Consider the following 23,160-nt stretch of genomic DNA (forward strand, 5'->3'; position numbering starts at 1 on the left):
CCAGAGTATATTAGTGAAAGATGCCCTCTGTACAATGTCTTGACTTTGAGCTGCTCGCAATGTCCAGGAGAAAACTGAACATACTGACCCTGAACACTGACATTTAATGGATTCTCTCTTTGAAAGCTGCGGACCCAGGAGGGCAGCTTGGTTTAAGTCTCAGCCAGAATGAGCTCTGGAAATAATTCAGCTTTATATACAGTGAAATAATTCATCGGTAAGAAGCAAGCACACGCACTCTGTAGAGAATTCGGGATTCCCTTGCAAAGTGTGGATCCTGGTAAAATGATTACAGGGGCTTTTCACACCTCGGCCAGCATAAACGCTACTCCTCACACTTCTGTGTGAGGCTGTTTAGACAAGTGCCCAGGCAGCCTGCACGTCGCACAAGTGTAAGCCTGGGAAACAACAGCTCACTACTATAGCTACTTCTTGGTAAACTCTGTTTTACATTTTCACATTTACCTAATGCTTTTTAAAAAAAATTAAGTTCATGTTTCAACTTTTTAATCATACATTACCTCCACTAATCAATCAATCAATCTATCTATCTATCTATCTATCTATCTATCTATCTATCTATCTATCTATCTATCTATCTATCTATCTATCTATCTATCTACTACCTTGTCCTTCATATTTATGTCATTAATATTCCATGCTCTTCTCTTCCAGAATTATCTTTCTGTACATTATACCTCTTCATCTGTTTGCACTTTTACCTGTTTGCACTATATGTGCTGTCTTTGCGCCTTGTCATTTGTACTAAATGTATGTTCATATGTGCTGGGGGGGATGTGGGGGGGGGCATTTATTTCTATAAATGCAGCCATTTTTTTTTTGCATAGAAGAAAGTTAGTGATTAAGTTATTGCTACTAAGGACTACTAATTCTACAAAGCCGGATAAAACAGGAAGGAGGCCAGAGCTTCTGTCAGTTTGGGATGCAGTCTGTCCGCTCATCGCTCTTCTGTAGCTGTTATCCAGTGGGGGATTGGGGTACATGTCATACGAATATAACTTTAAGTCCATGTCTGTACTCTTACACACTATCAAACTACATTGAATCCATCCATCCATCCATCCATCCATCCATCCATCCATCATCCAACCTTCCACACCCGTCAAGGCCACCTGGAGCATATCCCAGATACACCAACCACAGCTCCTCGTATCACAAAGACATTTCTCAGCACTTCGAGAACTGAAGTATGAGAACGATGAATCTCCACAGAACAACGTCACACTGGCATCATGTAATACTGATCGTTTTTATTTAATTACATATAACAGGATATACAAATATAATACATAAATGACACACATGCTTATCAAATACTTTGTTTGATACTTTAAATACTGGTGACACTCAATTTCTAATACAATGGATACTTCAAGTTGTAGTCATATACACAAGTCAGCCTTACCCTACTTCTCTATATTTACATCTCAATATCTAGATGCATCATTGATGTCTCTAGAGAATATCTAGATGAGAACCTAAGCATTCACATTTCAGAGGGAGGCTGCACACACTTCATTACCTACCAGGCTACACCACACACTACAAAGACCAGTGGTATCTGGACAGTATAGGACGATGAGATTCAGACATTCTCTACAGGAATTCGCCAGTGATTGCCCTGAAAAATGACAATGAGTTTTGCTGATAATCCAGCTGACCCATAGATGGAGGGACAAGATGAGTGATGAGAGAACCTGACTGAGTAAAGATTTGCAATCCCACTTATTTACCACATTAGCTCATGCGACAGTAGATATTCTATATATTTTTCCAGTGTCAATTTAATGGGGAAAGTCAAGTGTACAACCCTATTCTATTATTCTATTGTGTTACCATTTCACTGTCAGTATATTAAGTAGATTTGCAGTGCTAGGCTACCCCAAGCCATCGGATAAAAGAGTATTTTTTATCCAAAGATGGAGGTCATAAACTGTAGAATTGAAGACTTCTTGTTTTTAAAAGAAATTGCTTCCGTTAAATGGAAGTAAACATTGGTACCTAATTGTCTTTGGCTTTGAGATGGCACCTTGGACAAGCATAAGACGAAGTGCTGAGAATATATTGTACCTTAAGACTGAGCTTCCATAACACCTTCTTAGCTGGACCGAGCACTTAATGCAACCCAAGCATTAAGCAATGAATCTGTTTTTATGGCGCTGGGATAGTTTCTGTTCTTTTATAATTTTGTGTATTTTACCAGACAATTTGCCAAAGTGAAGGTTGGTGTTAAAGGACAAATGAGGAAGAATCACAAAAGGATGTAGTATACATACAGATATTATGGAAGCAAGGGCCCCATAATGTGTTGGTCAACTTGTGGTCTTTGGAAACCTTTGGGAACACCACACCAGGCATTGACCTTTGACCTGCCTAGATTCTCACAAGAGGACCTTCTGTCGGGTTTCAGGCAACTTGAGGGCCAGCAAGCCTCCGCCCACCAGAGCGCCGAAGGACAACAAGATGGGGATGACCTTAGTGATACCCACGAACGAGGCAAAGATGGAGCTGCCCAAGATGGCAGCCAACTTGCAGAGGGCGTTGAGGAGCCCAAACGCCGTGGTTCTGCGGAGGAAGATTGGAGATTTTGAAGAACGAAACTTACTGTTTCATATCTAACAGAGATTCATTAACAAACAAAGCCCCTCTTTTTTTCTGACTGAGCCATTCTGCGTAACTTGTGCTACCTTTTTGAAGCCGGGAACAGCTCCACAGTGATGACTTCAATGCCATTCCATGCTGCTACACTGACACCGCAGAACAGACACTGCCAAGCGATGATGGCGGCTTGGCTGAAGCTCATGAACAGGAAGAAAGTGCAGCCGGCCGAGATGAGCATGGAGCCTCCTAGGGGGCCAAGAGCAAACAATTTTCCATGCAGCATGCCATCGATCACAAAGACTTCAGGAGGACTGCATATCGAAGGCACTTTCCTGCTCACCGATCATCTTGATCCTCCCAACCTTGTCCATGAAGAGGGCTGAGATAATGTTTCCAGGTAGCACAGCTAAACTGCCGAGGAAACTAACCAGGTAGATCAGGATGTCATTCTCCTCATGAAAATTCAGGTGGCAGCCCTTCTTGGAATGCACAAATGTGGTATTCTGCATCTTACAGTCAATAAACTTCTCTATCCACAAATCTGCAAATCAGACACAGGTTCGGAACATTTCACTGCCTCATCACCGCTTTTGTGGATTGTTAAAGTGTGCGATTCCCCAAATTGATACTTTCTAGGTTATACCTGTGTTGTAGAAGACTGTGGATTTGAAGGTGCAGTTTTTAAAGAAGGTCCCAGTAGACTTGATGTCCTCAAAGTAACAGTTTTCGAAAAGCGAATCCTCAAATTTGATGGACGTCATCTCCATTTTGGTGAAGCTACAGAGGCAACAAAAAGAATGATTATCTTGCTGCTTTTCCAGCTGGCAAAGCTAACAAGCACAAAATAATTGAAATCAAGGTAATTATGCTTGTTTTTGATATGAGACGCTCAATATTGATGGCAAATGTTTACAGGTTCAGGGTTCTGTTTGACATACTTATTACTGATGTACTCTCCATCTTTATGGATTTGATTCTCCAGAGAAAAGTTGAAGACAAAGTTCTTGACTCTTTCTTTATGGAAGATCTTTACTTTGGACTCATACTCCTCATTCTGCAGGTGCTTGATCATGTCTGGGAACCACACCGACAGCCCATAGTAACTGAAAGAAAAAGCATTTGATCAAAGCACTTTCACTGCGCTTGTAAACATATCACCATTAAAATTAGTTAGAGTAGTTTGTGCCTCACATAAGCTGACTTCCTGGGGCACCATCAACCTGTATTGTCCGGTTGTGAAAATGATCAGTGACCCTGAGAAGCACATCAGCTCAGCAACCAGATGCAAAATCAGCGCAAGTACGTTTTTTTAAACGTGTGTCTGTGGTGCCCATTCAGGAGACATTACGGCTATCTAGCTACTCCGTTAAATCAGGTTACCCACTGCTAATCCCTAGTGTGATTTCCCGAATTGGGAGCAGTATAGCTCAGCTGGTACATGAGAACAGCTATTCTTCTCCTTTCTCAGATTGAGCTGGTCAAACACTTGTATTGCCGGAGGTGACATGGTCCAGCGATTTACCTGAAGGCCATGGTAAACCATATAATAGCCATGAAAAAGGTGCCGTGTCTCAGGTTAGGAGACACGAGGGACCGAATATTTTGCAGAACCTGCAGAGATACGAACGTCGATGTCACAGAAGTTCACCATCATCGCGTTCTGACAAGTATGTTTTCGGTACGTTCTGCTTCTCTAGGTCTACCTCTTTGGTCAAACCCTTGGATCGAACGGTCCAGCGCTGAAAGGCAGAGCCTGTAGAGCTCTGGATCTCGGTGAATTCACCCTCCTGCCGTGCGGTCTTTATCTGGGACACCTATGTGGGAAGAAGGTGCAGGTAAAGGTTCGTTGGTGAGGTCAGAGGAACCTGAATGCCTGTGAACTTGGGATGGTTCCCCAAAAATTAAGACAATGTTGATTTGGGGTTTATTTAGCAGAAGACAGCCGAAATATCAGTACACAGTTAAGGAATCCAGTTCCTTCCTGCAGTACTCACAGTGAACACTCTCTCTGGCTCCCCCTTCGCCCTCCAGTTGGTGTCATGGACTCGCTTCAGGATCATCCAGGCTTCGTCATGCTTACCATTCTGAGAAAACGGCCAGCTCAACTCAAAACAGATTTTGGTTTTGTTGATACTATGGGTAAACTCTACTGAAACTATTTAGCATTTTAAGGAGAGCACGACTTCCAGCCAAATTCACATTCTGTTTTGAGAAAGCAAAAATGACATCACGTCACGAATCTTACCTCCAGAAGAAAGCGTGGACTCTCTGGCATAAACATCAGTCCCGTGAGAGAGAGCAACGTGGGCAGGGCGCACACCAACACGAAGATCCGCCAGCTGTGATACTGGAACTCCGTGCCCATGCTGAAGCCCCAACCTACAGAAAAACACGGTCTGACCTGAGGGGAGACGTCAAGCCAAGCCGCGGGATACGGGGCAGATCCAACGAGGTTCCTGTTTCAGGGACGGTCGGGGCTGAGGCAGTGATGAGGTCAACATAACAGAAACGCGATGCACTGCGATGGCATGCAGTCAGATGAACAAGGCTCAGCTATAAGCTATAAGTTATAGGCACTTTCACGTGAAAGTTCTGCTGGAGGCTGTCTGGACTTGGGACTTGAATAGTTCCTGACCACTTTTGTGCGTGACGTTTACACTGCACAACTGGAACTGGGACTTTTATGCTAAATGAGCGTGAGAGATGCAAAAAGCTGGTAGGTTAAACTTCACACGTAATTTAAGGCGAAACTACAGCACCACATCAAAACAATGGAGGATAAATAAGCCATTTTTTTAATAGTTGTATGTTAGCTATCGGGGGATCGATCGCGATCAAAACAGGACACAGCCTTTTATTTATTTTTTATTTATACAAGCTGGAACATCTTTATGATTCTCATTAAATCTGGCCAGCAGCTCAATCATTGGTTTTCCACAGAATAAAAAAATACAATGTAACGTTATCCCACTAATAAGCGCGGGCAAGTTTCACTGCTGGCATTAGACAGAAGTGTATTGGTTTTCATTTGAATATCCCTATGCTTAAATATGCATATGCAGGAGAAGAAAACTGATGCATTTAATGAAATTGCAAAAAAAATTATTCCGCTCAATTTTTCCTCTGCTACTTCTACAGTATCTCTTTTGATGATATCTGTGCTTGTGCTCAACCAATCAGCAAGTTATCGCTGTAAGTGAGCCCCCAATAGTTTGAATGAAAAGTATGTAGTCTGTAGTAGGTGCTAAAAAAGGGTTTTGGAACTGCCTCCGAGGAACTACAACCGGGCCGAGTTACTGCAGTGGTTCTGGAGAAAAGGTTCTAGTTCTTGAAAAAGTCGTGTGAAAAAGCTAATGAGGCTAAGCGAAAATGAAACATAAACCAGCAAGGGCTAGATGTACCAACGGTTTACGAATACCAGCGTGAAACCTCTCTTGGCGTTAAAAAGAGTAACGTCAGGATTTAATGAAGACGTGCAGTGAAAAGCCAGCGGTGGAGAGGCGCTGATACAATTAATTTTGTGACTGGCCATATTGCATATGCATTTGCAGGAATTCCCTTTCAAAGTGAAAAATTGGCAGGAGGAGAGTAACATGATTTAGTAAGGTTTGCAGTAGAAAATTTACTGCAAATTGCGTCATTATTTCACGCTGAAAAAAGTATGTCTTATTTTGTGCTGCCCTTGGTAGATTGGGTCAGTCATTATTTAAATTAAACATCTGCGTCTGTATTCATAAATTTGAGCACTTTTAGTTGATCACCCGCAGAACTGGCCACTCCCATTGCTGCTTCTTTTATTGCACTCACACTAATTTATCATAGATACTAAATCTGGCCCTGAGACGGGCAAATTCCTGAAAAATACGGAAGTATGGATCTCGACAATGCAGATAATGGTGGGGAGCTGTTTCCTCCCCCCCCCCCCCCGATATGTCCATCAGCCACCCCTCCCTGCCTTCAGCTACACCTCCACTCCCCTTACCGTAGTGAGGAATGATGCCCCAGGCCAAAAACGAGGCATAAATGCCCCCCATCATCCAGAACATGCACAACCAGCCCAGGTGCTCCCCTCTCTTGTCCATGGCGAGGAACTCTGAGAAGTAGGAGAACACGATGGGGATGGAGCCTCCAATCCTGTAGCGAGAAAGAAAGCAAGATGCTTGAAATGCCGGCAAACATTTCCTTTTCAGTGGAGAAGTTATTTTCATCTCTTAACGTCAGTACCCAGCTTTGACAGGAAATAATTCAAACCTACCGATGAATTTGCCCCCAAATAGCAGGAGTGCAATTCCACAGGAGGCTTGTAAAATGCTTTTATTTGTGTCTGAGGAAGGACAGCTGCCACAGATGCAGCATTAATTACTGATGGGCAATAACAACGGGGAGGGTTTGATACTGGGGGAGACATGACATAAAAACGTAAATACCCTGCAGATGTGGGTGTCCTGACTCTCTAATGCCTACAAATAGACTATTGATGTATCAGCAACTTGGAGATCATTTTTCTGGCTAGAACACCCTCACATTCATCCTACTGCTATCGCAGCCTTGGCATCACATACAACATCAGAGGCAGGTCCCACAGCACAAAGTCATTCTGATTTTTCTCAGCAGCTTCCTGCCCGCCGTGGTTAAGCACACATGCATGCTCAATTGCACAGCTACCGAGTCCATTATCACGGCCGCCAACATGCGGCTTGGTTCCCAAGGCGCGGCGCTTTTAGACACCCAAACGGCCCGTCGTCATGACGACAGGCCGCTCCCCGCCCGTTCCCTCACCCTATTCCCGAGAACAGTCTGAGGAAGAGGAAGGAGCCGTATCCCTGGGCGAAGGAGGAGAGGAAGGCGAAGGCGAAGTGCATGTTCAGTGCGCTGACCAGGCACCTGCGGCGGCCCAGTTTATCCGCCAGACCCCCCCACACGAAGGCCCCCACCATCATTCCCAGATACACGATCAGACCTGAGGAAGGGAGCGAGAGGGAGGTGAATCAGTATGCATGTAGGAGATCATCAGGAGAACATCATGTTCCAACGTCCAAGAAGAGGAGCTGAGGTCATCCAGTACCAGCGCTGAAGGGTCCTGCTCCAACAGAGGTACTGCAGGGGGGCTGCCTTCCACACTCTTACACGGTAACAATCTGCAGGGCATGTTGTGACTCCACTGAAGCAGGATTCGGGGGCAAACATTCGATTCACAATTGACAAATCCTGTTACAATCATTCACTTATTAATGATTACAATTAGATGTGAATGACAGAGGAACTTTAACCATCAGCATGGGATCTACAGTAGCTTTAGACAAGACACTTAACCTGAAACTCCTGTCTACCATAAATGGGGTAAAAAGTAACTTGGGGTAAGTCTGTCATGTAAACGATGGTGTAAGTATACTTCCTAAAATTGGACTTTTAGTTTCTGCCATAATATACTGTTTTGCATCGTGGTGGCAGCCTTAGGGGCTGCAATGTTGCCTCACACCTCCGGGGTTGTGGGTGTGGATCCCAGTGTTGGGTGGCGTTGGCATGTGGGTTTGGGGTTTTGTCCTACACATGTAAGACATGTACCGAGGAGTATTGGTGCCCCCAGATGTGTCGGCCCCCAGTCCAGCCAGGACCCCAGGCTGTGATAGGCTGTAGGTCGCTCCTCCCTATGGTCCTAGGCATGCAGTCGCAAGATGGATTGATGTGACCATTTTTGCATCATACCATTTGACATATTCTACTTCAAAGCTAAAGTGCAGATTTTCCCACGAATCCCCATGCTGGGTAATGATCTGACGTCCGTCGTGCGCCTGGAGTCGTTCGTAAAAATGCATTTCCGGATTCACGCTGCGAGGCTCTGAGGCAAAACTCCATTTTCTTCTTTTGACAGACACTGCGGATATTTAAAAATAGCGCAGAGGGCCAGGTGAGTAAGAAAAGGCACGGCAGGCCCCCCCCCCCCCCTCCCTTCCTGCTAGCGCTGCTCCCTTTAAGCATACAGACGTGCTCTGTGCTAAGCCGTCTACAGAGATACCATCTTTATGAGAGCAGAGACAACAGATAGCTTATGAGGTGATGTTCAGAATGCCCGGGTTCCTAACCCAGAGCACCACAGATGTGTTAATAAAAGCTGAATCGGGTTTGACCCTCTGTGCCGATGACGGCGGCGTGATGTCTGAGGTCACATGCTCTGACGAGGTGCCACCCCCAGACGGCAGCGATGTTAGGAGTCCTGGCACCAAACACAGAGCCGGCGGGGGCTGACATATGGAGGTGGGCACCGGACCCTCCTTGGGGTCGCGAACTCTGTCACCTCATTCTGGGTTTTTTTTATGATAAGGCGAGATCACATTTCTGAATAACAGGAAACAGCCTTTTTTAAGCACCATATGGCCATGAGTCATAAATATTGAAAAGGAGCCTTTTGTAACCAGCGCTTGGATATTTCTGCTGGGGTATAGATGCGAAACAGCCAATTAAAGACCAGCCGTCACTCTCCTTCAAGGGCAAATGCACAACATAACTCATAGTAATGTTTTTTTCCCCCAATTAATCTGTTTTCTGAACTCATATGCATTTGATGGAAGTTTCGTCATGTTTCCAAGCTTGTTCCATAGATGCCTGTGCGCTTTGGTTAGCGATGGGGCTTCTGTAGTGACGACACCAAGGTCAGGCTGAAACACAAGACGCTTGATTGAAAGGGAAGCAACGGATTCATATATCTTACAGTCAAAGTCATGGGGGTAACTATGGATCTGAGTGGAGCCTGCTGACTCAGGTGTCTATGCAGGACGCCCACGTGACGCACGCTTGGGCAAGGGAAGATCAGGCCAATTATCTCCCCCTCAGGCGTGGCAGGTGTGCCTGAAACGCTAAGACTCCTAGACTCTTTTGAATTACCCATCTGTCTTGCATAACGACGTATCCAGTGTCATGTGGTTGTGTGAGGCAGAAGGCGCAAGGAGGGGGGCAGTCTGGACAGGATGCCAGTCCGTCATGGGGCACACAGTCACGCGATTGGCCGTTCAGATGCATAGCCGTACCCAGAAGAACGTCAAGCGGCGTTGCTATGCCCTGTTTACTGTGGCAGGAAATCACAGATACGGCCACCAAAAATGAGCCCCCTGTCTGCTGTATGACATAAACAAGTCTTTTTGTGAAATTCGTAACTGCATAGACATGGAGCAGTGGCTAGTGAGCTCTGCCGACTCAGCTTGCCAAGAAGGGGTTTGGATCCCACTACCCACACTGTCTGTGCAGTCAGCAGATTCTCCCCTCGATGCGCAGGTCCGCTTTGGATGCTCTGACATTCTCTGGCAATACGATGGTGCGCAGTTAGACGATCTGTGCTCGCTAACCTGTCCTAGGTGTGTGTTTGCCCTGGAATGGCCCCGCTAATGGGTCTCCTCGTTCGCAAGCACCGGGGCTGCATGTGGTTTACATCTGTGGACCAGAAGGAGCCGATTCTCAGAGTTAAGTGGACAGCTTAACAGCCCTCTTTAAAATTTACATTCTGCTGAAGGACCTGCTGCGTAAGGAAGCTTTTTTAATTCAACTGTATCAAGAATAAAACATTGGCTGTGACAAGCCCCGAACAAAAAAACATACATTCATTTTGTGCTTGATTTCGTATTGAATGCAGCTTCTAAAGTGTCACCTTGATAGACTGTTTAGTACTTTGAGATCTACTCAATCATATTTCCTTTCAGATGCTCCGACCAGATGTGGCCCCAAGGTTGTGGAGGTTGTGGTCTTTCGGTGTCACCGAGATCTGCTCCATAAGCTGAGATATTACAGAAGCGACTCGAGACATTCCTACTTAAGCAGGCTTTTAGATCATTTTACTGTGGCTTTATTCCTAATTTATGTCGCTTGGATGTCTGTGTTTTACAGTTGTGTATGCATATTCTTCAGTGCCTTGTGAACGTTGTCTGCAAAAGGTGCTTTATAAATAACTTTTACTTGCTGTGACTCAGGTAAGTTCAGGAATTCAATATTAGCAAACGAGACAAAAGTCAATTAGTCGCTGAAGGACCTAAAACTCCCAGTTGAGGGAAGTTGCTTGTGTCTGAAGCAGCTCAACAGGAGGCAGAAACCTGACCTTCATTTTACCCTCATTGCTTAATTCATAATTTTATTCAGATCCACTTTCACAAGCTCTCAAAAGCTCTCAAAAAACTCTTATGATCTCAAAAGCTCTTCTGATCTGGTGGTTGTGGAAACCTGCCTTACTTACCCAGCATTCCCTTGTTGGCGTTGGAAAGGCACATGTCTTTCTCGGCACTTGGCAGCACGAAGCCCACCGCAAAGCACTCGACCCCGTCGGCCATGAGGGCCAGGCCAGCCACTACGAACAGAGTCCACTGAAATCGGCCGTGGCCGCAGTCCTCTATGATGCTCTCGTACTCCTCAGGTAGGGTGTCTTCTTCGTCACTGGGCCCTTTAGCCCGCGCTGCCCGCTGTGCTGCCTTGGCATCGTCCGGATGCGGGATGCCCTGGTACTCGCCCTCGTACATCTGGTCCTCGTCATCACGGCCCTCTGTGGCGTCGCTGGCAGCGTCCTCGTCCTGACGTGGATAGTCCTCCTGGTACGCATAGCCAGCCTGCGTCCCACCTCCGTACGTGGAATAGCTGCTGTCTTGCAGGTACGCGTTATCCTGGTACGGGTCGCCCATTCTCACACTTTGACCAAGAGCCACTCGACTCCGATGTTTTCTTTCCTGGGCTGTTACATCACAGAAACATTAGCATTGCAGTCACATGCTTCACATATGGTATACCTGCATTCCATACAGCTACTAGAAGATGCTAATATTAGCATGTAATGATGGTAATGATAACTGTTGGTCATTTGCACATTTATTAATCATCGCTTCTTCATCGCTTTCCAGAAATATCATTATCTGTGCTTCTTGCTGTTCCTCTCGTCCTTGTTATCTAATGCTGTCACTTGCTGTTTTTCTGTGTTAATGTTACCAATAACCAGTGGTGGAAAATTCAGATCCAGAGAGTACAAATCCAGGTCAAGGTTTTGTTTGAACCAGCCAGTGGAGTACAATTTTTCTGGACTTAAACTTTCCACTTTTGCCGATAACTGACATGTGACCAAATTACATTGTCCTCAGTTTGCAAGACAGACTCAGATCAACACAGCCTTGAACTTTTATTGTAATCACTTTCATCTGTCTTTTTAGCGTCAGTTGCTGCATTAGCCCTTACGTGAAGGAGAAATGTGACGGCAGGACTCCTCTTTGATGAACTTCTAGAGGCTGCGACGATGTTGTGACGTCATTCTGTCACTTTCACTTTATCAAGCCGTGTACATCTGAAATAAAGGCAAATGGGAGTTTATTATAGACAAACACATGCGAATCCCTTGTGCTCGGAAGCTGGCCGCATGTGTGTTTTGCGTCAGCGTTGCTGCAGGATGCGCAGTGACTGCGTAGGAATGTGAACCAGTGAAAACGTTCCTGCTCCATCCTGCGGAAGAAAACGCACTGCGTACGCAACCCAGTGCAAAGACATTCATTCCAGGGCGTCGACGGCGTCCCAGATCTCAACGAGCCTTTATCCAGTTACTTATTTCTGAGGTGGGCACTCACAGCACCTGTGTTTTCTGTAGTGACACCTGCATCATCTTCTGCCACAGTTGGCCAAAGATGTCTGACCAGCGTGGGCTTCTTGGAAAGGCTATTTTTGCAGACATTCTTCGAGGCCCTTTGAGTGTCTCTTGGGAGCCCAGGAAAGGTATATTTTAACTACAGAAATAGACAGGAAGGACCCGATGCCTACAGCTCTCTCCTTTAATGATACATTTAAGGAAGATGACGCAAATACGATGCATTAGGGAAGCAGATCTCTCACCCGGGACTGACACACTCCTCCCTGAGACGTTTCTCATGTTGAAAGTTGTCCCGCAGTGTCAACAATTTATTCTGGGGCTCTGATTCATAGCCCTGTGTCAGAATCCGGTTCACAAATTACCTGCCGCAAGAATATTTGTCCCCTATGGCCACACCCACCTCCAGATGGCGCCAGTCTGTAATCACCCACACCTGCAGTCAATCGATGAGTCCATTTAAGAAAACTCTCGTCAATCCTTCTTCATTCTGCTCCAGGTTCTCAGTAGCCCAGTTGGGTTTGCAGTACCTGTTCATCATACGTACCATGGAGTGTGGCTGCCTGTCGCTGTCTCTTATAATTAATTACCCTAATCCTGACCATTTTCGTACACCTGATCCCGTGTTGCCCTTGGCAGCATTTTTTGTACAACAATTACAAGAACATTTTGTGCTGGCATTTAAAATGCTGGATTTGGTTTGAGGCTGGACTTGATCAGAGGAGAGTAGAAAGATTTCGACTCAAATCAGGTATCTCTCCCTTGTAAAATGGCTTTCTTTTGTAGATTTTAATTTACGTGGCACAATAATGTAGCCAATATTATATTTTTATTCAAATTTCCAGCTGCTTAGGGGTGCAGGGAACTGAAAGCCTTTCCCAGGGAATAGAGGGCTCAGGGCTGGGGTCTGTAACATTTTTGTTTTTATATAATTACAGTAACTGTATTTTAAACAGAGGGGCCTTTTAAATCATCAGAGGGTTAGGGGAGATGTAAGGATTTATTCATAACTCTGCGGTCCTGCATTTAAGCACACAGTTATTTTGTTTGGCTCGCCTCTGCAGGAATGTCACACTCCCAAAAATCGCTTTTTGTTTACGTTTAATTACACTAAACCGCAAACGTCACTCGGACCTGAGGGCAGAGAGATGACAGACGGCCTTCTCGGAAATCGTAGGTGGGAGTGGAGCCTGCCGGACTGGGCAGAGCACGGATGCCAGCACCCACAATTATTCTGAAGAGGGTCCCGATATATTCTCGACACATGCTGGCCCCCGTTACTCGACGGCTTCTTGTGGCCAGGAAACGTACCCGTCTCTGCTGGCTCCTGAGCTCTGCTTGGGAACTGCAGGCCTTTGCGTGACTTACGCTACTCTGGATGCTGAATGAAACTGAGCCGCTCCCACAGCATGCTGGCATGCGAGCAGCCTAAGGAGGCTGGAGATCATTATTGCCTAAGACCTGCTCAAGGCTGCCCCCTACAGCAGATTAACGACAAAATCTGAGGGGGATCTTCTGTAAGTGCAAAACAAGCCAAGTCAAATTAGCAAAAATATAAATTAAAAGTCGTTCATAAGTCTCCTTTTGGTATCTCACTCTCCCCCAGTTCTCCCCTTTGATTTTACTATCTATCTGGGTGGTCACCTCTGAGCCCAGGGTTCGAGTCTCCGCCATGGTGTGTGGAGTTTGCAGTTCTCCCTGTGTCATCATGGGGTTTCCTCCTTAATTGGAGTTGCCAAATCGCCCAGAGGTGTGCATATGTGAGTGTGCCCTGCAATGGGTTGGTGTCCCATCCTCTGTTGTTCCCCGCCTTGTGCCTGTAGCCTCCGGGACAGGCTCTGGACCCCCCCCGCGCCACCCTGAATAGGATGGGCGGTTATAGGAAATGGATGGATGGATGGAGGAGGAGGGCTGACCTTCTCCACACCTAATATCATGCATGTACTTGAGTCTTCTCCACTTTCACTCCTCCTAGCCTACTTTTAGAAGCACATGGTGCAAAGTGGGTCACTCCCTGCACAAGATGTCAGTCCACGGATGATCAGTAATTAATTACATTAGATAGTACAGTAAATGCACCGATTGTGTAATTACTGTAATGGGCTGGCATTCAGTCTCACGTGTCCCCCAGGACTTTCTGGGATATGCTCCATGCTTAGCGTCACCCCTGTCGGATGGGTGAACAGTTTAGTCGCCCACACTAACATGCAGTTATGCGTCATTTCTTTACTTATTGTAGTGGTAACACACTTCGTCGTCTGAATGCTCATTTTGTATCAGCAGACAGACATGGACTGCTATGAAAACATCCGCTGCTCTCGTGCTAAATGAGCCGTCCACGAAATGGGAATTGAAAGACAGCAAGGGATTTTATGTATTTCATGTAAACGGAGTACATTTAAGAAAGTGAGAGTGTGAATATGGAGTGGGACGCGTGTCTGTGATGAGCAGAGACAGCTCGCTGTCCTGCTTAATCTTGCCCAGGGTGTACCACTGCAGGCTTCAGCCCCCCTGGCATGATCCTGATGATAAATGGCCAGTGCGAAAAACCATAAGATTTCAGGCAAGACTTCAGGCAGCAATGGATTGCGCAAAGTGTCTGTCACTCTTGAAAGCGACAATGAATTTGTAAAACTTCAAAACAGAGATAAAAATGTACCATTTTGGTAAATGCCTGCGGAACTGCCAATGCAGTGTCAGGGTGTCCGGCATCCTCCCAAAGCCCCAACCCTGATACTGAGCTTCCCATTTTGAGGACCCAGCTCACACCCCCCCCCCAAGCATTTTCCCAGGAATTATAAATATTATTCTAAAGTTCCCGCTCCGCATGGGTGGGAATGGCGGGGATGTTCGGGCTGTGCAGCCGGCAGCAGAGGAGCAGAGAGTCTCAGGTCTCCCCATCTAAGAAAGTGCTAATTAGATCATCAGTCCTGGAGGAGTCTTATCTCTCAGGGCTGCCATTGACACCTTCCCCCCCCATCTGTGCTCAGAAGCTCCACTGGGACTGTAACTGAGGTGCTGACAGGGGAGTTGGAGGGGGGTTTGGGCACAGCTTAGGAACAGCTGAGGACAGGCAGACGAGTTGAGGTGCTGCCGCATCCTGTAACACCTGACTGCCATAGGCACCGCCCTTTTCTCACTGCAGATCAAGCCGGCCTGTATAATTGAGCCCCCAGCTCATACTTATCCTTGCGTGACCTATATCCCACATTTGTTTGTCTGTGATAGATCTGGGCTGCGTCCACCTGCTCTCTCCGCACGCCGTATGCAGAGCGGTACGTGTAGGAATCTGGGTTGCTCTTTGCCTGTGCTGTCTGCCTGGCTCAGTACGGTCCTCCCTTACGAAAGGTGGTAAGGGAGTAACATCACATAATGTTTTACATACAGGGAAATGACAGAATGCCTTATATTACATTTATATTTGTGTTAATGTACTGTATTATGTTAGATACTGTAGTACTGAGTGTAATACTGCTTACACTTATACCTGGGTGTTCATTGGAAGCTCAGCCTAGCTGCACTCATGCCGAGACGATTCCCTGACATCAGGTATGTATGTAATATGCTATTCGCCTCACTTGTACATTGCTTTAGACAAAAGCATCTGCAATATAAAATACATACATGTACATTTAAATGTCAGGTTACACTAATGCATGTTTTTAGGAGCTTCTGCTGCATAGTCTTACTATACTATTGTGACTACAATGTGGGCATTGAGAAACCATCACTCATGACAGCCACCCCACTTTGTATACCCACTGGAGGAAAGTTGCATCGCCCTCTGCTGGTGTACTGCTGCGCTACACCATTGGCGTCAATGTGTGTAACACACACTAACCGTGTAGCGTACGAACTGTGATCCCCACTGATCGCAAGCTATATTTACCCAACAGCCTCTGCTCCACCTCCCTGGAAGCACAGGAGGGTCCCTTCACTTGTGGACACATACAAAAACGTCAGCGGGGGGGGGGGGGGGGGCGGGAGTTGCTCTCTGTAGTAGTTCCCCATCATGTGCCCCCCCCCCCCCCCCCCATCATGCCAGAGGAGAGGTGCAATTTAATCCAGTGAGGGAAAGCAAATTTCACACTGCTCCTGCTGTCAGCTTCAAGGACTGGTAAAGACCACGGCCCCGGATTCACGTGGATCTGCAAGCCTGTTTCCGCCCCATAAAACAAAAAAAATAATAATTTTGACAAACTAGCACGGAGACATGGCAGAGACTCGAACGCAGGTCCCAGAGGTGTGAGACAGTGCTAACCACTGCACCACCCCTATCTCAACCATATTGCTTTTCAATGTAGTTCCAGGTAGTGGAAACAGGTTTCCACGCAGGTCCTTTCAGCTTCTGTTATGTGGAGCAAAGCATAGAATCAGGAGCGGCATCTGGGGTGCAGTAAATGAGACTTACTGTCTGCTCTGTTCACTAAGAGGACCCCTACTAGCGCACAATCCTGCTTTCAGATGACAGATGGGCAGCCGGGACTCTACGCCAGTGCTGCCAGCATCGGCTCCAAGCTGCATGCCTCCCCCTGCCCTCCGAGGTGCTGCCCGCTGTCCTACTCACATTGTTCCTGCTCTGCCTGCAAACATGGGCAGCTGGCACTTCCGTGACACCTGCGCTTGCCTCTCTCCACTCATATGTGCATTAGTCCTGAATTTAAAGGGCACTGAGCGTAGAAAGACAAGATATACCCATCCGGTTGCATCATGGTTAGGAACATGGGGAGATACGGCCAAAAACTGGTTCGATGGTAGTACATTCAGATGCCTATCTGATGATCTGATAGGACTCTACACTGGGATGCCTATCTTATGATCGGATATCATACTACACTGGGATGCCTATCTTATGATCAGATAGCATACTACACTGGGATGCCTATCTTATGATCGGATAGCATACTACACTGGGATGCCTATCTTATGATCGGATAGCATACTACACTGGGATGCCTATCTTATGATTGGATAGCATACTACACTGGGATGCCTATCTTATGATCGGATAGCATACTACACTGGGATGTGATCCAGTTGCCAGATGGATGTCATTTACTGGGCTATCTAAAGGTAGAGGGCTGGTGATTCATCACCACATAAAAGTCAGAAGGTCCCTCTAGGCCGGCCCTGTGCTGTTGTGATGTCACTCATCTGAGTACATTAATAATTTCATAACTCAAAGCAGCCTGGATACATCTCAGATTTGTATATACTGTCTGGAAGTCTAGAAGCAGAACCTGACCATTTATTTCAAACATGGAAAGAGAACTTCCTGTCCTAATCCAAGAAGAAGCACCTTACAATGCAGTTACAACAATGTCTTGGCGGACCATTGTGATCACACGCTGTTTCAAAGAAGCTGTCAGTTCAGTGGGAGATGGACAATGGAGGTTGTTTTGCCAGATAAAATGATCAGACAGAATGAAGGTGATCGTCTGTTTCAGGGTATGTAGAAACCTCAGATAACAAAGACCCTGGACTCTGGGTCAGGTCTCTGTCCAGTAGATGCCCATCAACAAAAATAAAAAGACAACTGGGCTTTGTTTGTTTAGCCTTTGTTTGTTTGGCCTTTGTTTGTTTAACCGTTGTTTGTTTGTTTAATTTTATTGTTTAGCATTCTAGATTCGCCATATCATCTTTGTCAGCTCAGATTTTAAATATGGCTCCCTACTTCTGCAGCCTTGTAAGAATGCATTACATAAATAAAAACGCCCATCAAGGTGACCTCGAGTTCTCAGCACTTTTCTCTGTTTACAGCAGCAGAAATCCCTTTCGACAGCTGAACAGCTGTTCTCTACTCCAGCAGGATCTCCTCACTGCAAAGCAGCATCCCGAAGACGTGGCTGCGCTCTCAGGGCGCATTTCGCGCCGCTCCCGTTCTTTGCTTTCAATTGTACCACTGAAACAGATAAGTTTGGCATGAGACAAAGGATGCCTGGCCTGCTCATCCTGGAATAAACTGGATTTTAAAGCTAAATGTTCCAACTACATGAATTAAACTGGAATATAAGAAAGCGGATGGTCCATTTTTTTCTAGCATTTATGTTGTCGTACTAAAAATTGGTCACTGTTTTTGGTGGCTACAGGACTCTGTGGGTCAACAAATAGGAGGATGCAGTGAGAAATCAAATTGGGCTTTCGGGAAAGGTGTGTGTTCTCGGTACAGACGAAGTGAACTAATGAGCTTGTCACCTGACATTGTGCCCCTGCTGGGACATGCGGCCTTACAGAGTCGTTCTGTAATTCTGAAAGGAATCAGGGCAGCCGTAATTAAGATACACCACCTCTTTGCTTCTCTGGTTCATACCAGCTGTATTTTTTTTTAGACATTCATTTCATCGGTGTTACATGTAAATTAGTCTGCACCTATATTTGCAATAAGCACTCTCAGAATTACGTGGATTCAACCGACCATTTCCATGTAACGTTGAGCAGAAACGAAGCTCTGGGTTTCGGAATTCTGAAGCTCACACGGATCTCTTGTCCACTGAGGAACGTGTGGATCATCTCCCGCAGCTTGGTGGCATAAATTCTTACTCAGCCGGGGGAAAAGGTGGAAAGCACTACCGGCACTTTGCACCCGGGAGCACAGGAGTCACATTCAGCGAGAGGCATTAATCTTTAATATTCTAGGGTGTTTCAGTTTATTTACACCTCCCTCGGAGATGGCAGTCGCTAATGGAATATAGCCAAGCACCCCAGAATGTCAAATCATCGCTGAATGCAATTTACAGTCCTACAGAGGAGGGGGCGTCCTCAGATGCAAACTGAACTGGAGCTGTAGAAACCTAAAAGTGATGCGTTCATTACAAATCAGCATGTTTCCCCATCTGTTCACGAGGCCATCTGTCTGATGGGTCAGGAGAAGCTCCTGCTAGGACTGCTGGACTCAGAGCACATACTCACACACTAAAGGCAATTTTGAGACACCTGGTTACATAAACCTTATGTCTCTGGATCACGAGGGAAACTGCAGTACCCAGACGAAACGCAAATTTTGATATTGACCTCAATGTGTTCGGCTGATTTTTCTTATATGATGACTGGCTAGTATTTCCATCTGACGCTAGAGGATTTTTGCCCCGTACTCCTCTGACTCGACCAACTTTAATCACATGGGGCAAAATCATGGATGATGGTGGCCCAATGGCTAGGGAAGTGTGCTGGTGAATGAAAGGTTGCTGGTTCAAATCCCTAACTTACAAGGTACTGTTCGCCAAGCTACTCACTGCTATGTCACAAAGGGGTTAAACACAGAGGACTCATTCTTTTGTGGTGTGAACACATTGACGAATAATGACTTTCACTATTTGCAGCTTCAATGGGCCACTTAGACTGAATTTATAAAAGCCTCACGATGTTTAATCTTATTGCTGAATCGGTAGTTCTCAGTGATTTACCTGCTTTGGAAAATAAATACAGACATTGTAATCAATTGTCGAAAAGAGCTGACGTTTGACCTTTATCGTTCTCACGAGGAGACGTGTATCTATCTGTCTATCTAATGGTGTGCTGTCTCTGTGCGATGGGTCTATGTTCCCTGTGGATCGCTCTGTCCTGAAGATGTCCTGCCGCCATTGGTGAGCTGTGAGGGAGCGGGAATGTGCTGCACCAGAGTCTCTGGGGGGACACTGAGGCAGCAATGAAGGGCATGTTATTCTCAGCAGAACACGCGGCCATGAACCTCTGCCTGTTTCCTAGGGAATATCGCAGTTCCTGTGCAGCATTTTGACATCCTTACTCACTTTCTTCACTGAAAAAAAAGCAGAGAATGTCTCCTTCAATAAAACCAGGAAGGTTAATGTTAGTATCCCAAAGCTGGTTGCCTGGTCTATATATAGGACGTGCATTTGTACCGTGTGCCTTTACGGCAGCGTTTACATCACATCCGCCAGCACGTCACAGTCCGTGTCCCCTTAGGGTGACAGAATCAGTTATGGGGAGATTTTGACAGCTCTCTGCGCCTTGTAGCCTAAGGGTGGGAGGTTTGCAACCTCTTACCTGTTTTTGTTTCAAATATCAAGCTTTATGTATTTCAGAGTCGGAACAGCCCCAGAGACGCCCCCCCCCCCCGCCTTCATTGTATCTCAGGCATTTAGCAGTCCTAAATAATGCATGGGATCATCCCTCCTGCTGCAGGAGAAGCCGGTCCATCCCAGCCCCCCGGCTCCAAGCGTGGGAGAGCCCCGCAGGGAGTGTACGCCCGTTTACCAGAAGCAGGACCAAACACAGGCAGGCAGAAAACAAAGCATAACCCAGAATCCTACACATTGCTGATTTCTCGTGATTTGAAACTGGATCCCCTAAAAGTCCATGAAGACTAAAATCACCAACTAAATCACCAAAAATCACCCAACTAAGGCCATCTGAATACATTCAATTAAAGCAGATAAGTTCATGGACTTTTCAATAACTTAGTTCAAGCTGGAGTAACATTAATATCCAACAAACCTTACATGCATTCCCATTCCTGTTAAATAGATTTTTAGATGATTGGACATAATTTCCAAACTTTGAGCTCCTTGATATGTCCTCAGCAGAGCAAGAGGGTTAAAATATGTGAAGCTGCTTCCATACAAAATGTTTATTATCATTAACAGACATGAAAGCAGAAAGATGTAGAGGAACAGATTTAGGCTTCCTTACCAGAAACGGCATTCCCTGAAGACAAAGACAATTCCTCTTTCAGAAAAAAAGAAACAATGACAGGAAAGGGAAGATTCTGGGAAAAGAAAGCGATGTGGAAAGTGACCTGTGCAAGACAGTCCTGCCGCCCAGCGATCCGTGGAGCCGGACTGTAAGGTCCAACCTCACGATCCGACTCACTCGACTCCCCAGGAGCTCCCCCCTGCTGCTGGCAGTACAGCAAATGGCTGCTTCCATCACAGCTCACGAGCAACAAGCTCCCAGTGCCAGCAAGGGGGGGGGGGGGGGGCAGCCCTTCGGGCTGATGCGGGAGGCAAGCGAGCGAGTGTCAGCGCTAGTGTAAGTGGGAAGGCTTGGCAGATGGCAGTGGGGGCGGGGCTAATGGCAGTGAGGGGCGGGGCTGCCCTATGTGACAGATGTGTTGACTTTCAGGTCAAACAGCAAATGGATGTGGTGTCGGTCCTGGGGGGGAGGGGAGGGAGGTGGCTTACCTTGCAGCAGGAGAGAGGCGGGGCTTTGAAAATGGAGCTGTGCACATATGCTACCGAGCGGGAAATCTGCTGACCAGGCAGTCTGCTGTTCCTCTAATCCTCGTGGTGTGGCGAGACAGTAACCGGGGTGGTAACGAGACAGACAGAGCCTCGGAAGATGGAGCAGGGACCGCAAGGGCTGGGAGCAGACAGGAGAGCTGGGCCGGAAGCCTGGAAGCTGGCTGTGTGACATCCAGGGCAAATGAATACTTTTGGGGTTCCTCGGCTGGTGGAAGGAGACTGTTTTCTGCCTTCTAGCCCTGGAAATTCTTTGCCGTAAATCCTCTAGAGACTCCTCTTAAGAACAGAAAATTGCAGCCAGGAAATCCTGATAAAATGCCAGGAAGTACTGTGCTGACCTTTATGTGTAAAACACTTTTAATAGAGAGCAATTCATAGTAATTTACAATGTATGTTCTGATCCCCGGGGCAGATGGTCGTCAGTTCCAAGAGCCATTTCAACTTGCATTCTATTGCTGAACATCCTAACAAACACATTCTCAAAACTGTTTTTCTTTTCATCGCTGCATTAATTTTTCACTTCAGTCTAAAAGGAACTTTGTTTTAATGTTAAGTTTTCACAGAACAGTGTTTGTGAGAGTATATGTCATGCAATGAGGCAGGTCTGGCACAACCTCAGCAGTCTAAATATAGATCTGCTGCCTAAATATAGATCAAACACTGGTATCAACACACATCTTGCTGTCCATACGCCCCACCTCCCATCTCCCAGAGCACCAAGCACAGTCGCATATGATCCGTCATTCACGCCCCCCTGTGGCCGCTGTTGAGAAGCTTCTCCAATAGGGAATCAAACTGCATTCGCAAGCCTCACTGACACACTGGTTTTTATGGATGAAAAACGGAAGAGGAGGTGAATTTGTGGCAGGAGGCCTGCAGAGGGGAACTGCAGGAAATCCTTCTCCTGGTGGAAGAACCTTCCAGACTGCGAAAACCAAGAACCCTTTTACTGCATAAAATGCAAAATATATAATATTATGCATCATGCATGCATCCATCCATTGTCTGAACCTGCTTATCCTATGATAACTCACAGGGGTCCGGAGCCCATCCCGGAAGCAACAGGCCCAAAACAGGAAAGAACCCAGGATGAGGCCCCAACCCACCGCAGGCCAGCTGTGCGTGTTTCACATCTGGATGCTCTTCTGCTCCACTGGCGCAGTGACAGTCTTTTTTTCTGCCACCTTGTGGACAAATTGAAGCATTTGCATGAAAAAACTTCCAGCTATGCTTGTTATAGCCTTCAGGGGGCGCTAAAAGAACAGTGGCAAATGGCATTGCAGTACATGTCTGTCTAATGCATTTAATGGGAGTTTGTAATTATTTTGATCGCTCCCAATAGGACCCTTATCCAGTATAAATGCAAATAATAAAAACCAAAAGTCTGAACACAGAAAGCTTCCCATATGAACTGAAAGACTCTTCTTTCACTTAAGCAATTTCCACCAGGATAATAAAAATATTCTGATTTTCTTTTTAAGGCTTAAAAAAAGATCACTGACAAAATACGGATCACAGACTATTATGAATATCAGACGCACTGCGTTTTCTGTCATCGTGACCTTTTGCCACCTGATGCCAGGTGCAGTGTTGCACGATTGAGGGAAATTGACTGATCTTCAGAACCAGAAACGTCCTCATTACCGCTTGGGCGTGAGACACCCAACTGCCATAACTGGCACATCCACGCGACATGACAAAAACCAGGGCTCTGAACAGGACCTGCATGTCTTTCAC

General features: G+C 46.2%; 1 protein-coding gene across 1 annotated transcript; it reads right to left on the reverse strand.

Annotated features, from left to right (window-relative positions):
• Window positions 1–1,256: 1,256 nt before the first annotated feature.
• LOC125704149 (synaptic vesicle glycoprotein 2B-like) lies at window positions 1,257–21,099 on the reverse strand. Its single transcript, XM_048969495.1, has 14 exons — window positions 20,873–21,099; window positions 11,824–11,929; window positions 10,841–11,329; window positions 7,402–7,582; window positions 6,605–6,756; window positions 4,868–5,001; window positions 4,617–4,706; window positions 4,326–4,436; window positions 4,145–4,233; window positions 3,561–3,725; window positions 3,266–3,399; window positions 2,963–3,163; window positions 2,709–2,868; window positions 1,257–2,586 (listed from the first exon to the last, which is right to left on the reverse strand). Exons 3-14 carry the CDS (start codon window positions 11,277–11,279, stop codon window positions 2,403–2,405), a joined length of 2,040 nt encoding a protein of 679 aa, XP_048825452.1. The 5' UTR covers window positions 11,280–11,329; window positions 11,824–11,929; window positions 20,873–21,099; the 3' UTR covers window positions 1,257–2,402.
• Window positions 21,100–23,160: the final 2,061 nt, after the last annotated feature.

The sequence above is a fragment of the Brienomyrus brachyistius genome, chromosome 11 (assembly GCF_023856365.1).
Source record: "Brienomyrus brachyistius isolate T26 chromosome 11, BBRACH_0.4, whole genome shotgun sequence".
NCBI lineage: Eukaryota > Metazoa > Chordata > Actinopteri > Osteoglossiformes > Mormyridae > Brienomyrus > Brienomyrus brachyistius.

Coding starts and splice junctions, on each gene's coding strand:
- LOC125704149 (XM_048969495.1), bottom strand. CDS start 11,279: ATGGGCGACCCGTACCAGGATAACGCGTACCTGCAAGACAGCAGCTAT. Junction 4,437..4,616: donor AGCCAGAGAGAGTGTTCACT/GTGAGTACTGCA, acceptor CTTCCCACATAG/GTGTCCCAGATAAAGACCGC. Junction 3,164..3,265: donor CACAGTCTTCTACAACACAG/GTATAACCTAGA, acceptor TCTGATTTGCAG/ATTTGTGGATAGAGAAGTTT.